General features: G+C 42.0%; 1 protein-coding gene across 3 annotated transcripts in view; it reads left to right on the top strand.

Moving 5' to 3' along the window:
* MIDEAS (mitotic deacetylase associated SANT domain protein) overlaps nt 1-17,040 on the top strand; it is a 77,433-nt gene extending 60,393 nt beyond the window's left edge. For 2 of the 3 annotated variants that reach the window (XM_075282819.1, XM_075282820.1), the window contains exons 3-13: nt 1,380-1,658; nt 2,550-2,886; nt 3,119-3,179; nt 4,288-4,415; nt 6,039-6,145; nt 6,353-6,428; nt 6,633-6,721; nt 7,319-7,471; nt 10,739-10,897; nt 11,470-11,648; nt 13,942-17,040. In XM_075282819.1, coding sequence (XP_075138920.1) covers nt 1,380-1,658; nt 2,550-2,886; nt 3,119-3,179; nt 4,288-4,415; nt 6,039-6,145; nt 6,353-6,428; nt 6,633-6,721; nt 7,319-7,471; nt 10,739-10,897; nt 11,470-11,648; nt 13,942-14,179 — 1,806 coding nt within the window. In that variant the 3' untranslated portion in view covers nt 14,180-17,040. The remainder of the gene's footprint in view (nt 1-1,379; nt 1,659-2,549; nt 2,887-3,118; nt 3,180-4,287; nt 4,416-6,038; nt 6,146-6,352; nt 6,429-6,632; nt 6,722-7,318; nt 7,472-10,738; nt 10,898-11,469; nt 11,649-13,941) is intronic. The other variant, XM_075282822.1, reaches the window with a different exon arrangement.
* The last annotated feature ends 1,029 nt before the right edge of the window (nt 17,041-18,069 follow it).

Raw genomic sequence — 18,069 nt, 5'->3', positions numbered from 1 at the left:
ATTTGTGGGGTTCCAAGTGTTGGACCCCACCAACCAGATATTGATGTCCTATTCTATGTTTATACCCTGAAAAATACTAAAGAATATTATCATTTTATGTGCTAAACCTGCTGCTGGCAGCACCTGTGTGACTTGTCTATATAATATGTCTTGTCTGCCCTTGTTCCTGCTTTTGCGATCACCATGACCAGCTAGAATGGCTGACTGCGTCTCCGGCCTCAGGGTCACGGTGACTGTAGTGTCAGGACATGGGAATATCTCCATTAAGCGGGTGCGCTGAGCTTTGCTGCAGCTTTGCTCTCATTACATTGCTCGCTCTCTTAGAATGTGAGAATGAGAATGAATTTTTTACTTGCTATTAATAGAAGCAGAAATGAAACTCCAGGGCAGTGAGGAACACGTGAAGAGGATGCGTTCTCACATGTTTCTGGCTGCCATCCAGAAAGAAGAATAATGTATCTTACAAAGTAATCTTGTACTGACATCTTAGTTGTGCAAGGGGAACAGTACTGTGTGGTCATGGCGAAAATGACATTTATTTATTGGTAGACTAAAGGGGACTTCCAACTAACTATTCATGGGATAGGGGATAAGTGTCTGATCACTGGGACCCTCAATGAGCATAACAGTGAAGGTTCCCAATTCCTTCTGTGTGAATGGTTTAGTGGCGTGCATGCATGAGCACCACTCTATTAATTTCTAAGGTACTTTAGAGGTTTTTCGGCCTCAATGCATATTTCATACTTATGACTTATCCAAAGGATAGGCCATCAGTATCTGATCTGTGGGGTCTTACGCCTGGACGCTACACAGATCAGCTGTTCCGGCAGCCTCCAGGCATTGGAAGCTGCTACAGTGGCCAGGGAGCCTGTGCAGCCTGCTCCTATCTAAGTAATGGGTGTGGAGCTACAGCCCCATCCACTGTATAGTGGTTGTTCTGGGGAATTGCAGCTCTGCTCCTATTACTTGGATAGGAGTATCCTGAAGAAGTACATATGCTCTATTATTTGAGCCCTATTTATAGCAAACTATATATATCGCATAATTATGTCTAGCATAGATGACCCAGTAAAAGTACTTTATACTCCCTATTCTCTACTTTTTCCTGCAGTTGTAGATTCTTGAGGTGTCTTTAAACTCCAGTTTCCATTAAGACACCACAATGTAGTACATACAAGTAGCACAAACAGAGAATCCACTAAACCACAAGCAATACATATCAATTAAGGTTTGCTTTTAGTAGGAAATCCTTGTCCTTTTTATTAAGTCTTGAGTTTTTGTCCCGGTCTTGCCTGTCCTGGGTATAATAATTTTTCATACTATTACAGTTGATACAGAATAATATTGTGAAGCTAATCTGATTCTCTTTGGTATTTCAGGATAGTGAGAAGGTTCAAGAGAAGAATGAGACTTCGAAAAGCAATACAGAAATTGCTGGTGCATCATCTCCTAAGAAGTCTCGAGGGGAGGGGGAATTGAGACCCCTGGTAATGCCGGTATCGGTACCGGTGAAAATAGATACTGGACGAGAAAAGGGAGATGGTGAAAGGACTCACAGGGCAGTAACATCTGAAAGGCTGCCATCTGCATCAATGCCATCTGTAATAGTAACTCGGCACAGGGCTGGTCATACGGGTGTTTCAGATCCTGCAGTACAGGTAGGCCCAGATACTTGGATGTTGTGTCTCTGACAATCCTGGAACGGAAATGCTATCATTTCTTATACTCTTTGGTCATTCCCAAACATTTAACTGCACACTTACTGTATCAAGAACTTATTATTACTTATTGCCTGTGATGTCACATTCCTCAGTCCATGACTTAAGGCGGATGATGAAATCATCATCTGGTCTCACTAGTTTGCTGGCGCAGGAATGGTGCATTGTTGGTGCACTGCTGTGTGTGGCAAAAAAAGTGACTTAAATGTGCCATTTTATTTTCTGACCTGCTCACCACCTGAAAAAAGCAGATCTGAGTTATCCCTGATATGTGTTCCAAGCTGGAGCCTCTGAATAATTCTGGCTCATCTGCCGCCAGCGCTCGCAATATTAACACTGATGTGTGATGAGCTGGTCTTATTAAATTCCTCCCAATGTACGGGTCCTTAATGTTTAGTATTTCTTGGACCTTCAACAGAGGATGTAGAAGGAGCCCTTGAAAACTTTATATATCGCCCATGAACTGCTGTGAAGATGCTCCATTGTGTCTAGGTGTTAAATATGGGGTCGCACAGAGGTGCCATATGGCAGGGCATGATGTGTTTGTAGGTCTGGACCAGCACTTGTGGTATTTCCATTGCATGATCCATTACTTGTAGACAGCCTATACACTGAATGATCCAACCATTGGGTAGTTTGGGAGTTAATATTGCACAATGCAGTTTTCCAACACGTTGACACATGGTCCACTAGATACCTGCACCGTCATCATTATAAGGCCTTATGCACACAACCGTAGTAGTGTTATTTTGTTGTTGTTGTTTTGTGTTTTATTTTTTTATAGCTAGTGATATTTAATATTCTGACACATTTTTTTTCTCCCCACTACAGAACAATGAGACGTCTTCTCTGTCGGAGACTGTGTCCCGGAAGCCTAAGCAACGACCAAGGCCTGAACCATTATTTATCCCTCCCAAGCCTGGCACATTTGTTGTTCCAGTCTACACCAACATAACTCCTTATCAAAGCCACCTTCGCTCTCCTGTTCGAGTTCCTGAGCACCCTTGCGACAAAAACTTTGAGTTGCCCCCTTACACGCCACCTCCAATCCTCAGCCCTGTGCGTGAGGGCTCTGGACTTTACTTCAATGCCATCATATCTGCCAACACGCATTCAATGCCTCCACCAATTACCCCAAAAAGCAGCACGAGAACCCTGCTGAGGTCTAGTAAGTGTTTATTTTGCTATTTCTATGGCTTTTGGGTCCTGTCAGCTGAAATGATCAACTTTGTGTGTTTTCATGAATATGGTGGTGCAATAACTCTGCCGAAAGTTAGACTGTCTGATATATCCCTATTTTTCATCTCAGACAATCCCTGTAGGTTACTACTTGTATTAGTATATTAGGGGCAGTATACTAAGTACATGTGATTTTAATATAATTATATTCCATTTTACAGATAGTGGAGAGGACATGCCGCCTTTACTTACAGCAGAAGCAACGCCTGTTAGTCTTGAACCGTAAGTCATACACCTATATTGATGGATGAGTAAATCACGCATACGAGTAGAGCAGACTACATTACCGGTGTTGCTGGTCTAATATGCTTCACCCTAGTGACACTCCCTTTAAGGACCGGAGAAGGATTACATGGAATAAAAGTGGTGGGTTGAGCCGCTGTTCAGTTCAGTGTTGACTAAAAGTTGCCCCAGTCTGGGTACAATACTCTGCTGGAGTATGGATACATGTAATGCTCTGCAAAAAAATGCTCTAATAGTAACAAGATATGACATATCACATGATGGCGCTGGGGATTTTGCTATAATAAAGCCTCCCCTGGCTAATATGTGTTGCTTTACTTGCAGAGTTCTTGCTTCTGCCTTTGATACTGACTAGACCCTGGATACAATGGGAGGAAACGGTTATGACTAAGCTGATAGGACTCTTTTGTGATATTAACACTTTTGATATCTCATGAAGACTTGATCCTAAAATCCAATAGTCTGCCTTATAATGTTGCATAGTGATGTTCCGTCTAATGATATGGAAAGGCTTCACCAATCACTAACATTTCACAATAGGGATCAAAGCAGTGCATGAAAAGAGGATTTGTCCTGAATTAGTTTGGCATTACAAATATTCAACCATTAGGTTTATCTGAATCACTTTGCATATCATGGACAGTACTTGTACAACATGCAATACATTATTGTGAGCTACAACAATGCAAAGCAGTATCGTATGCTGTCACATAGGCGAATGTCTCTCTACAACATGCCCTATATGATATTGGCAGTCAGTAAGACCTTGTTCAGACCCCACAGTTGCATACAGTGTAAAGATTAGTCTTTTTATAGGCGGCCATAATGATTTATTCCAAGCTGCAGTAAATAAATGACATGCTGAAACCAGGTGGAAACTATGTAGACATGTCTGCTTCTCTCCTACTTTTATAAACTGTCCCAGGTGGTGACCATGTGGAAGCCAGAGCGCACCGTCCAAGTATATAATATTTTACAACCCTATTACATATTATGTGCTCATGTGAAAAGTATGTGCAGGGACAGGATTCCTTCTTACATTGCTTAATAGGATTAACTTGTGTCTTGTTTTCCCTCTTGCTTTTAGGCGTATTAACATTGGTGCACGTTTCCAGGCAGATATTCCTGACTGCAGAGACAGGAGTTTGGCATTTGCTGACAAGTACAAAGCCGACTTGGTTTGGTGTCCCTCCGATGATTTGGGGGATCAGCAAGGTGGGCAAATCAATATGTTTAAGAATCCATGTTTAACATGACCCAGCTGCAGTGGATTCTATTGGAACTGACTTTGCTTTTGTTAACTCTTAGGTGGTTTCATACCGTTTTGTGTTTGTTTTTTAAAGAAAAAAAAAGCTTTGGTTTTTCATATAGTTTTGAGCCAAAGCCAGGAGTGGATATCAAAGAAATGTTACATTTTAAAGTAAGGACTTTTACTTCTCTTTCTTGCTGGATCCATTTCTGGCTTTGGTCCAAATAAAATGCTTCAAAACTGCACTGGCATTTTCCAAATAAACACAGTGTAAAAATCGCCCTTAGGCTGAAACCACACGCTGCGGAAATGCAGCTTTTTTTGTTGCAGATTTTATTGTGGTTTTTTGAGCCAAAGTCAGGAGTGGATTGAGCAGATGGGAGAAGTATAAGCACTTACTATATATTTTTCGTTCCTATTGCAGCCACTCCTGGCTTTGGCTCAAAAAAACGCAGCAAAATCTGCAACAAAAGAAGCTGCGTTTCTGCAACGTGGGACTTCAGCCCTAGGCTAAGGCCCCGTGTTACGGAAACGTTGGGCCTTAGTGAAAGTCAACAGTGGGTTGAGGAGAAGGTAGAAGTATAAGGGTGCTCAAGTAGGGTCCTACCCCGTATAGTAATGCACTCCAAAGACTTCAGGTGTAATCACAAAAGTATTTATTGTGGTATACAACATAAATGTGACGTTTCGGTTGGCTCTATGCACTTTTTTGGACCTGGTTTATTACCTGTGCAACTTCAATATATACCTGCCTTATTTACTTCTATGTACTGCACCTTGTATACTATATTACCGGTGGCATGCGCTAGAATATCATAACTCCTTAATAGAGATGAGCGAGTACTGTTCGGATCAGCCGATCCGAACAGAACGCACGCATTGAAATGAATGGACGTAGCCGGCACACGGGGGGTTAAGCGGCCGGCGTCAAAGCGGAAGTACCAGATGCTTCCATTCATTTCAATGCGTGCTGTTCGGATTGGCTGATCCGAACAGTACTCGCTCATCTCTACTCCTTAACTTTCTATACCAGATTTTAGGCACTAGTACCGTCACCGTACACTAGGATTATCTTTATTTTCATGCCGTAATAGTGTGGACAAGACAGTTTATTTCTTTATGGAAACGATTGTGATTCATTTGAGGAATCGTCGTTGTATTCTTTGTCACTCTAGTGTGTGACGAAAGTTAGATAGAATCAACCAAAATGTCACATCTATGTGTTTGGATTGTATACCACGATAAATCCTTGTCTTGTTACACCTGGAATCTTTGGAGTGGCGAGTTTCTCTATACATTAATATTAATAGATGCAGTTCTGGTAATTGGGTCACTTCCAGGTGCAGCAGAGCTGAATCTTTCACGGCTCTTTGGAGCGGTGTTATTTATGTATCGTGTTAATGGTTTAACATAATGTATCAGATTTAATCCAGTCCTGTAGAAAACCACAGCCACTTCAGACATGGTTGATGTGTATGTATTGATCTGGTTAAAGTAGTGTGAACATGGTCTAGTGAAATGTTTTCTGTAAGGTGTTAATGTGGAGCATGACGGTGCTATTGTTCCTAATGGTCCCTGTTTTCCATTAGCAGTCGAGGAGTTGCTGACCGCCGCATGTTCCAGTATCTTACCGGGTGGTGGCACCAATCAGGAGCTAGCACTTCATTATCTTCATGAGTCCAAGGGGAACATTTTGGTAAGAACATTTGGTGCCATTGTAATAAAAATGTAATATTAGACTCTCTCTATGCAAATCTCAAGAATCTCTGATGCATTCAAAAGAAAAACTGGCAATAAAGAAATGCACTATAGTGTTAGTATAGTAATACAGTATAGTTCTGTTCAGATTGCTCAGGATTAGTGTAAAGTTGTTATATCAATCCTGTGTCTCTGTCACCAATAGGCCGCTCTCACTAAGCTGCTATTGAAGAAACCAAAAAGGCACAAAGGCCATCATCTGGAAAACTATCATTACTCTGGTAAGAAGAACGACGTATCTATATATCAGTCTTGTACCCATTTGTCTATTGATTTGCACCCATTTGTACCTATTGTCTCTCTGTTTTGGACAAATCTAGGCTTGGTTGCTAAAAATGTTGAACTGTTTCTTCCTTTTATGTTTGGTTATTATAAAGGACAGTTCAGACCTACAATATCCTATAACTACTTCTTGTTTTATTCAGGGTCAGACAAGTGGTCTATAACTGAGAAGAGACTCTTCAACAAGGGAATGGCCATCTATAAAAAAGATTTTCTGCTGGTTCAGAAACTGGTATGTAGTTGTAAAAGTTCCCCTATATAATATTTATGATGTGGTTTTATTCTATATTCCTGTACTGTACGGTCCGATCAGGCTACCAGATCACTTTAGTCTTTAGGTTCTTAAAGATAACCTATTATTTTCATTAATATTAGATCAGATTGGGTGGAGGTCTCACTTCCGGCACCCCCACTGATCAGACAGAGCAATATGTAATAGCCACTATTAGACCTCACGGCCTTCTTGGTGATGAAGAAGCCACACACTTGTCCAGGCATTGTGGCCTCTTCAACCAATGGATTGCTGTCTGTCCTGGGAGTCGGCCCCCACTAATCCGTTTTTGATGGTGTATCCTAAGCCTGTGGCCATCCCTAATAATCACTGAATATCGGCACACATAGCTGGGGTTACAATGCCCTTCCAGAACTGTGATTTATGGCACAAAGTACTTGTATTATGATGACTAGACATCAAGTCTGGGATTTTTTATTGGAGAAGTTAAGAAAATGTGAAGAGCTTGTTGTCAATGAGGAAACCTTGTGCAATAATCCGCAGTGTGAACACAACTCTACATGTGAACTAACCCAAATGTGTGTGGTTTAATTCCAGATAAAAACAAAAACTGTGGCTCAGTGTGTAGAGTTTTACTACACCTACAAGAAGCAAGTGAAGATAGGACGCAATGGCATGTTAATATTCGGAGATGTAGAAGCCGCAGCAGATGAGAAAAACCCCAGAGAAGACTGTGAAATTGATATTAAGGTATTACTGTCTCAGGTTTTCAGACTGCCAATTCATTGAGGCCTAATGGGACTGTAATCTGTGTAGGACTTGGCAATAAATGTTCAGTATCCCTGCAGCAACACTACTGGGGAAAGTAGTATTTTGTAGTTCCTATCGAAATCACTTGGCTGTCTGTGCAATGCACAGCTATGACAGGTTCTTCAAGGTGTTTTTTGGTGTCAAATGGATTTTTCAGTATGTGATTTGTGAGGATTTGACATTGGGATCCCCACACAGTTCCAGCAACCTTCAGGCCCTGGAAGCTGCTGCGCTGAATGGGGTGTATATACAAGCTGCTCCTATTCAAGTAATAGTAGCATACTACATGTGCCCCCATCCACTGTGCCAGCTTCCAGCTGCTGATCTGTGCAGGTTCTGGATGTCAGACCCCCAATAGATCACATAGAGTAACTCCCTGTGCATAGGTCATCGGTATGAGAAATCCATTTGGGGCAAGAAAACCCCTTTCAGGTATATTGTATTTTAAAATCTGTTTTCTAAACTGAAAATCCCCTTTAAGATCTTCTACTAGCAATGGCTCTTACCCTGGCAATGGAGAGTTAACAGCCTTTCTCTTAACGCTTTGCTTGACCGAATAGTTTAGGGGAACGTGATGTCCTCAAACTCTCCCTCCACCCAGATATGCAAAGAGTATCGAGTGTAGAGAATAGCGGCCAGCTGGGCGGACTCCAGATGCTTGGGTGCCAAGTCGTGTACACTGCGCTGACGTAGAGGAGGGAGTGCCCGCCAGATCAGTCTGTGTGTGTGAAGAGCACAAGCTCCTATTACACATCTGCTCTCTCTGTCATGTTGCTCTAAAGTTAATGCCAGGCTGGTGTTAATAGCTGGAAGTCCTGTCATGGCTGAGTAGCTAATGCCTGAGAAATATTTAGAGAAGAAACGCTAATATCAACCTGTCAACACCAACCTGAGGAAAATATGCAAAACTTGTTCATTTTTTCTCTTTTCTCTCAAGAGCCTATTAAACTAAAAGATTTTCAAGCCGATTAATGGGAACCAATGCCCATATGAACGCTGGTTCATGATAATATGCTGTATAATGGTGGTGCCGGTCGCCCAATGGATGAGTGTTTGCTTGTTCATAGGGTGGCTGCTTGCTTTCAGCAGGACAATAAAGTCATTGGCAGCTCACCACCCTGTATAACAAAGGCTGTGCTGCCGGGAAACTATAATACATGCCATGGGAATAATGGCTTTATTAATCGTTCTTCCTGCACAGGGTGTGTAATAGGACAGTGCAGAACAAAAGTCTGTAAATCACTGCGGAATAGGATAGCGCTGTACAAGTAAGGCTTCAATCACGTCTGCGTCAGAGTCCTCCATCACAGATTCCGCCTACAATCGGCAGAGAAAAGTCCCGCACTTTTAATAAAAAATATATATATATATATCTATATATACAGTCCTATGAAAAAGTTTGGGCACCCCTATTAATCTTAATCATTTTTAGTTCTAAATATTTTGGTGTTTGCAGCAGCCATTTCAGTTTGATATATCTAATAACTGATGGACACAGTAATATTTCAGGATTGAAATGAGGTTTATTGTACTAACAGAAAATGCGCAATATGCATTAAACCAAAATTTGACCGGTGCAAAAGTATGGGCACCTCAACAGAAAAGTGACATTAATATTTAGTAGATCCTCCTTTTGCAAAGATAACAGCCTCTAGTCGCTTCCTGTAGCTTTTAATCAGTTCCTGGATCCTGGATGAAGGTATTTTGGACAAACAATTCAAGTTCAGTTAAGTTAGATGGTCGCCGAGCATGGACAGCCCGCTTCAAATCATCCCACAGATGTTCAATGATATTCAGGTCTGGGGACTGGGATGGCCATTCCAGAACATTGTAATTGTTCCTCTGCATGAATGCCTGAGTTGATTTGGAGCAGTGTTTTGGATCATTGTCTTGCTGAAATATCCATCCCCGGCGTAACTTCAACTTCGTCACTGATTCTTGAACATTATTCTCAAGAATCTGCTGATACTGAGTGGAATCCATGCGACCCTCAACTTTAACAAGATTCCCGGTGCCGGCATTGGCCACACAGCCCCAAAGCATGATGGAACCTCCACCAAATTTTACAGTGGGTAGCAAGTGTTTTTCTTGGAATGCTGTTTTTTTGGACGCCATGCATAACGCCTTTTTGTATGACCAAACAACTCAATCTTTGTTTAATCAGTCCACAGGACCTTCATCCAAAATGAAGCTGGCTTGTCCAAATGTGCTTTTGCATACCTCAGGCGACTCTGTTTGTGGCGTGCTTGCAGAAACGGCTTCTTTCTCATCACTCTCCCATACAGCTTCTCCTTGTGCAAAGTGCGCTGTATAGTTGACCGATGCACAGTGACACCATCTGCAGCAAGATGATGCTGCAGCTCTTTGGAGGTGGTCTGTGGATTGTCCTTGACTGTTCTCACCATTCTTCTTCTCTGCCTTTCTGATATTTTTCTTGGCCTGCCACTTCTGGGCTTAACAAGAACTGTCCCTGTGGTCTTCCATTTCCTTACTATGTTCCTCACAGTGGAAACTGACAGGTTAAATCTCTGAGACAACTTTTTGTATCCTTCCCCTGAACAACTATGTTGAACAATCTTTGTTTTCAGATCATTTGAGAGTTGTTTTGAGTAGCCCATGATGCCACTCTTCAGAGGAGATTCAAATAGGAGATCAACTTGCAATTGGCCACCTTAAATACCTTTTCTTATGATTGGATACATCTGGCTATGAAGTTCAAAGCTCACTGAGGTTACAAAACCAATTTTGTGCTTCAGTAAGTCAGTAAAAAGTAGTTAGGGGAATTCAAATCAATAAAATGATAAGGGTGCCCATACTTTTGCACCGGTCAAATTTTGGTTTAATGCATATTGCACATTTTCTGTTAGTACAATAAACCTCATTTCAATCCTGAAATATTACTGTGTCCATCAGTTATTAGATATATCAAACTGAAATGGCTGTTGAAAACACCAAAATATTTAGAACAAAAAATGATTAAGATTAATAGGGGTGCCCAAACTTTTTCATAGGACTGTATATACTGTGGTACTTGTACTATTTATAGGGGAACTTTCTACATTCTCGCTCTCTACTTATTTTTTCGTGTTTTAGTCAATGTAACCTTGCACTTTAAGTACATCATATCAATTAGAAACATAATAGAAGTACATTCACATATGTCGGATAACAAGAGCCCACAAACTAACAACCATCTTCTTTTTTAAGAGCTCTCAGCGAGTCGGACCCGGCATTCCTCCCCAAAACACAGATGACCAGGACGCAGATATGGAGAATAATGTACACGCTGCAAGGCAGGAGGAGGATGAAAGAAGCAGGGTGTCTTCCCAAATGAAAGTAACACAAACTTTACAAGCCAGTGAGATAGTAAGTTTTTAGCAGAATATTCCCATCCAATAAAGTTTAGGTTATTGCTAGGATTTAGAGGGTCAGAGCTTTGTGTCTAGTGATGTAGCCATAAATACATAATGTTACAACATTGGATTTACCAGCTGCTTATGGGCATATTCTGTCCTCCACGAGATTATAGGACGACCGTGTACCAGCCACGTGCTGTCCAGTTGGCAAACTGTTGTAAAATATATGGTCCAAAAATAAGCATGATAATCCTCCAAGCAAAATGAATTAGATTCCTACCTGGCACTTTGGAGCCATGTCTAGTCTGATCAGCTGATCATTTTCTTTCTTTTATTTTGATTCATTTTATTTATTTTTTTCTTTTCGAGGATCATAAAAGTATAAGCAGTGACTCTGCTCAGAACAACAAAATGTAAGATGCAAGTGTTAGTAAAGACCTATACGAGTATACAGCGCAAGAGAAATGTTTTTTTTTTTGTGTAATAAATATATAATGAATTATATTATCATAAATTTATGTTATTTACGCTGCCTAAAAATTCCAATCAGTTTATTGATAGAAATAACTGTTTTCTCCTCAGTCAAATGACATGCTCATCTTAAGAAATCAGAATGCAAACATGTCATTGACGGCAAAAACTCCCAAACCAAGGGGGCGAAGACCACGGGCGAGTATTCCCGCAGATGAGGCAAAAAAACCTGAGAATACAAACAAGGCTCCAGCACAAGAAGGCACTTTCCCATGCAAGAAATGTGGCAGGTGGGTAGCAAGTGATCTGTTCATAAAGCAATATAAACAATAAAACAAAAAGTGCATAAGGGGGGTTTGCCCCATTCCAGACGACCCTTTTCCATATGATTCATTAGGATATTTTACCATCTTTTGGGACTCCTCTTTTGCAAGCCTGAAAAGCAGGAATGAGTGACCTTCTGCATGTTACCTTAGTGATGATAACCCATCTTTGCCAAGGGTTAGCAAAACCAGATCTATGGCAGTTTCAGATTTCTCGTATTGACTACTGGACACCATTGTCCGCTCTGTACTGCCCACTGCTTTGGTCCCCAGTCATGTAACCTGTCCTAGTTAGGAAAATGCGCTACTCTGCAATAAATCAAAAAGATTGATGGGAATCTCTAGGAAAAGCTATCAATAGCAGATCAGCGGGACTGGCTTGATCATTTGTTTTATGGGGCCATGTAGCTCGGGCAAGTCCGGTTTTCTTGTTTACATACACCTGTTCACTGTCAGTGCATGGGTGCATTCACACTGAGTATACGCTGACTGATTCTGAATGTTAAAACACGTTCAGAATCAGCGGCGTACAAAGCAGATCCCATTCATTTCAATGGGAGCCGGCATATGAGCGCTCCCCATTGAAATGAATGGGCTGCTTTTTTCCCCTATTGGTTTCAATGTGATACGCGCGTAGGCCGGCTCCCATTGAAAGGAATCGGATCTGCTTTGTACGTGCTGATTCTGAACGTGTTTTAACATTCAGAATCAGTCAGCGTATACTCAGTGTGAATGCACCTTAATAGTGAGAGTGCTTGGTATGTACAGGGGTGTGGCAATTCTCATTTTTTGGTGAGGTGAGTAAGCAGAGTTAATGTTAAAGAGGACCTTTCATCAGATCGGGCACATGCAGTTTTATATACTGCTGGAAAGCTGACAGTGCGCTGAATTCAGCGCACTATTGGCTTTCCTGATCTGTGCCCGGTGTAAAGTGCTATCGGTCCCGGTACCGTAGCGCTTTAGTGTCAGAAGGGCGTTTCTGACACTTAGCCAGGAATGTCCTTCTGCCCCGCGGCGCCTATCGCGCTGTACAGTGTGAGCGGGGAGGAACGCCCCCTCCCTCTGCTCACAGTGCTCGTCCATAGACGAGTATTATCAGGAGCGGGAGGGGGGAGTTCCTCCCCGCTCACACAGCACAGCGCAATAGGCGCCGTGAGGCAGAAGGGCATCCCTGGCTAAGTGTCAGAAACGCCCTTCTGACTGTAAAGCCCTACGGTACCGGGACTGATAGCACTTTACACCGGGCACAGATCGGAAAGCCGACAGTGCACTGAATTCAGCGCACTGTCAGCTTTCTAGCAGTATATAAAACTGCATGTGCCCGATCTGATGAAAGGTCCTCTTTAAGTCTTTTCAAGGCCAAAGAAACAACTGGAATACCCTTTAAAAGGGAGTCTGTCACCAGAACTCAGTATATAATCCTCCACTGATACATAGGTTAGGGTCTTCTGAATCAAACTGTGTTTCCCCTTTTGAATCCGTGCCTTAATTTAGATATTGCTGTTTTTGTTAATATGCAAATGAGTTCATTGGAGCAATTAGGGCATTGCTGCTTACACCATCTTTGGAGCAATGACCATGCCCTTGTTGCTCCAAAGAACTCATTTGCATATTGACAAAAACTGCAGTATCTCAGAAATGGTGATACTAATTAACAAGGAGAAGGACAAAACAGTGTTAGGTTAGGATCACCTGACTACTGGAATACTCTGCCCGGTTATTGCATTGGCGGCATTGAAGTGTATGGAGCGCTGTAACCATTTACCCAAATGCTCAGGCTCTTTCAGACATTTGTTCTGCTGAGTTGCTCATTTCAATCTGATATTGGTGGCATATCCTAAGGGTATCCCATCAATACCGTAAACTAAAGAAAACCTCTTTAGGCCATGGCCACACATAGCATAAATGCCGCGATAATGGCTGATCTGGTCCACACATTGCAGAAAATAATCTGCAGCAGAAATGCTGCTATGTGAGAAACGCTCGAATTGTTCGCAGCATATCAGTTTCTGTATTGGTATAATGGAAGCCCAAAGTCCGCAAAGGAAAACTGGCTTTTGTGGGGATACACCACAATGCACTCCTGCCACGGTTTTTCCCGCAGCGCTTTTTGGCTGTGGCCTTAGCCTCAAGCAGCTTACAAGAATCCCTGATATTCCTGTACATGGCTGACTGTAGGCTTACGTCATGTTTTAGGAATCTTCTGTATCTCGGAGCCCTAACTATATTAAACAGCTAGCCAATATTTTTTTTCCTACAGGGTCTTCTACAAAGTGAAAAGCCGAAGTGCACACATGAAAAGTCACGCAGAACAGGAAAAGAAAGCCGCAGCCCTGAAGCAGAGCGAGGCCGCCGCTGCAGCCGCCGCAAGGGCGCAGGCCTTACATGCACGATCCCGTCAGGTGGAGAGCAGTGACAGCGGGAGCAGCAGTGACAGCGACAGCATTACTAGCAGCAGCAGTGAGAGCTGTGACAGTTCAGATGACGGTGAGATATAACTGGAGCACTCCGCTGGCGCAGTGAGGCTGGACCCTCGCTTGATTCCTTTCACCTCTTTTCTTCACTTATTTTTGTAAATGAATGTTTGCAATTTTTGCAAGGATCAAATGGACGGACAGTGTAAAGTGGACTCGGGACTTTTTATCTTCTTAAATTAACTATTTATTTGGTACACGATCTACAATGTATCATATATGTTTTGGAAAGTAAATACACATTTTCTATCCTAACCTTGTGCCTGTAAAGACAAGTTACATAAAGAAAAATATTCTGCAAGCCGATACTTGTCGTCTTTCCTTTGAAAGCTGCAAAAAGGAGGCTTCCTGGAGAAACATTTCTGTCGTGGACCTTGCCTGGTATCATGTGGAGAACGCATATTTTATTTAGTAGCATTCACTGTATTGCAATGTGGAATTTTGCACAAACCCATGAGTGCGCTACTACGATGGATTGACACTTTTATTGAATGATCATCAGTACTGAATTTGTTTCTCCCTGCCATAGAACTAAAGGGCTACTTGGACAACAGTGCATCTGCAACATTGCTGCTTGCTATAGTAACCTATCAGGCAGGCATTGGTTGCAGTGCACCCCAAATTGTCTTACAGGGATACAACCTCATGAGGGTTTGCCTGACATTGTGACTGGCTGTTCATTCACTGCAGCACAATAGCTGCCAGTGTTGCTGGAGTGACCGTGCCATCAGGGCAATATCTGTGTGATCAAGTGTGCCTATTAGCCCTTTGCCTATGGAGCACAAATTATCTATACACAACAGAGGCAGCCATTTTGTGGGCTAAATATTTTATATTAACTGAAAGAGGACCTTTCACCACCTCCACCAGTTCTAGTTCGTATCATCTGTTTGTAGTCACTGCTTCACTGATTCCAACACAGTTTGAGTTTTTCTTCTAGTTCCCACCATTCCTGAGCAACAGCTGCAGTTAGTTTTGGTGCCTGATGTGCTATTTAGGCTCTGTAATGTCAGAAGGGTAGGGAGTGTGATTCAAAGCTCCAATGTCAGCCATTGTTAGACCTCAGATTCTCACCCCTTGGGGGGCAACATGGTGGCTCATTGGTTAGCACTGCAGCCTTGCAGCGCTGGAGTCCTGGGTTCGAATCTCACCAGGAACAACATCTGCAAGGAGTTTGTATGTTCTCCCTGTGTTTGCATGGATTTCCTCCCATTCTACAATGACATACTGATAGGAAAAAAAGTACATTGTGATCCCTATATGGCACTCACAACCTACTTAATAAAAAAAAAAAAAAAATTCACACCCCTTGCCTGACACCGCCCACCTGACAATACAGAGACTAAATAGCATACCAGACACCAAAACTAACTGCAGTGATTGCTCAGAAACGGTGGGGGCCAGAGAAAAAATTCCAACTGTGCTAGAATCAGTAGAGCAGTGACTATTACTAGATTGTGAAGATCTGGTCTTGTAGGTGGTGGTAAATGCCACATGGGTAGTAAGTGAAATAACTCCTAGGCTAAGTATCCCATCCAATCTAGAGGTTAGGGTGACTTTATTTCCGCCAAATTCAATATGAGTCCTAGACACGCTTTCATTTTATTGATCCCCAAGGTATTACTTTGAAAGCCCCAAATTCCATCTGAAACCAGCCTCGGTTCATTTTAATGGGAGTCAGATGCAGATTTTTCCTTTTTTTTTTTTCTTAAGATTAGTGTCCTACTTAATCTTCACTGCCTGATAACTCCCATTGAAGTGACGGGAGGCAGAAAATACTGCTTAGCCGGAACGCATTATGATGCGAAATTTGGACAAGCGGATAATTCAGCTCGAAAAAAAATCACTGAAGCTTTACTAGCCAGTGCTTACTATATATGTCCCATTCCTTTCCAAGTCACTCTTGGCTTGCATTAAACCTCGCAACAGCAAAGAAAATTCATCTTTTCTGCAATGTCTGGTCTTGGCCTCCCGGTGGGATTCCTCCAAGCGTTCAGATTTGGGGCCATGAAGCTGTGAGGTTATTGGTCCAAAGGACTTGCTGGGCTGGATTTGGACACCCTTCTAATGGTTGCCTCTATATAGTTTACATGATGCGTGCTCTTCTATACTTACTATTACTCAGTTTTTGATAAAGAATGCGTGGAGCCATTTACTTTCCAGCACAACCCTGAGTTATGAGAAAATGAAAGTCTATAGCTCTACAATGGGAATATAAAGACAATGTATATACACTATATGTACAAACACAAATATCTAGTCTGTTTTGTAAGATAATATTCTTTCTATGCTTCAGAGACAATCTGTATGTGTTAATACTTTTGGAGAGAGCGATTGACACTTGATATAATATTGACTGCCTATTTTTTTAATTGATGTGTATTCATTATAAATGCATGACCTGCAAATTTGGTATAATGGTGGCCTATAAGATGCAGTATTGTAAGAAGTCTACATGGTCTATTTATTATCAGGGACGCTGCGTTACCAGTTTCCACTTTTCCAGAAAGTGTTTATGAGACCAGTTGCCACATGTAAACTGGATTGTAAACTGGTAGAAGATTCTTCTACCTTTTTGGAATCCGCTCAAGGGTTTGTTGGGTTGTCTAGGATAAGAAAATGGCTGCAGCTTTCTTCAGCAACGCCACACCTGTCCACAGGTTGAATGAAAGTTCTACAACAGACACAACCCATGGACGGGCGTGGGGCTGGAATAAAGCTGGACAACCCTTGCTTTTTATAATTTGGCAAATGCTTTGTGACTTCCATGTTTGCATAGACAAATGTGATGTCTATCGAAACTATGTTCTGTGTGCAACAGCAAAGAGATGTGCCATGTGCGGTAATGTAAAACCCATTGATATTTTGTTCCAAAATCCTAGAATTGCTGCAATGAAAAATCTTAAAAAACAATTTCTCCATGAAATAAAAAAATATATCATTAAATGTAATTCAATTAGTTGTGTGTACAAAGTTTTCATCATTTTCTTCCAAGCTAAATGACATCCAATATGGCTGCCATTAGAACTCTTCTCGGGGTTGTCACCCAGCTATGCCAAACTACTAAATGGACAATTTGCTTAGCTATGCAGTGATACATACCCTGCTCATGTATCGCTCCATATTAGGCACGCTTGTCTTGTAGGGCTTGAGTTAAACCTTAATGGCAGTTATATTTCGGTGCTTACAGTAATTTTATTATTTTGGGCAGGGATGGTCATAGCCCTTTATTTTCACTTATATTAAAGCCTGCAAGGAGCCGCGCGCTGCCCAATCCACTGGCAGTGTGAAGTACCAGCTGGGTGTCAGGTTACAAACAGCTAGGTTTTACTCTGAACCACTGCAACAGCTAGTAGAAAAAATGGCTTAGGCCGGGGCCCCACGGGTCGGAAACGCCGCGCCAAAAATCACAGCATTTTACAGTAATTGCAAAGTGGATATGGGATTCAAGCAAATCCCAATGGTACTTTGCGGTAAAAACCACAGTGCGGACACGCTGCGATATCCAAATCTGGCACGTTTTGGAAATCTCAGCATGTCAATTATATCTACGGAAACGCTGGCTGCTACTCCTTAGATATAAAGGTAACAAAGTCCACGGAGGAAAACTTTGTGAACGTTCTGTTCAAACCGCTGCAGGAAGAACCGCAATGTGGTTAGTCCTGTGGGGCCTTAGACACTTCTTCCCGCCTCTGCTCATTTTTAAGGCTACTAGGGGGATCTCCGCTGACTTGTCCTTCCTGGCTAGTCTTAACTGACCGATCTAGCCCAATATACAAATAGGGAGAAACCTGTCAATCTGAGATGGGCAAGGAGACTCCCGGTGGATATTTTCCCTGTCTTTGTTTTTTGAGGTTTTTTTTTCCCCCACAGCTGTTGTAACTTAATAGAGCAGAAATTCCCAAAAACCTATA

The sequence above is a fragment of the Leptodactylus fuscus genome, chromosome 7, assembly GCF_031893055.1.
Source record: "Leptodactylus fuscus isolate aLepFus1 chromosome 7, aLepFus1.hap2, whole genome shotgun sequence".
Taxonomy (NCBI): domain Eukaryota; kingdom Metazoa; phylum Chordata; class Amphibia; order Anura; family Leptodactylidae; genus Leptodactylus; species Leptodactylus fuscus.
Note: the sequence above shows the minus strand (reverse complement) of the source record. Positions and strands in the feature narration are given on the sequence as shown.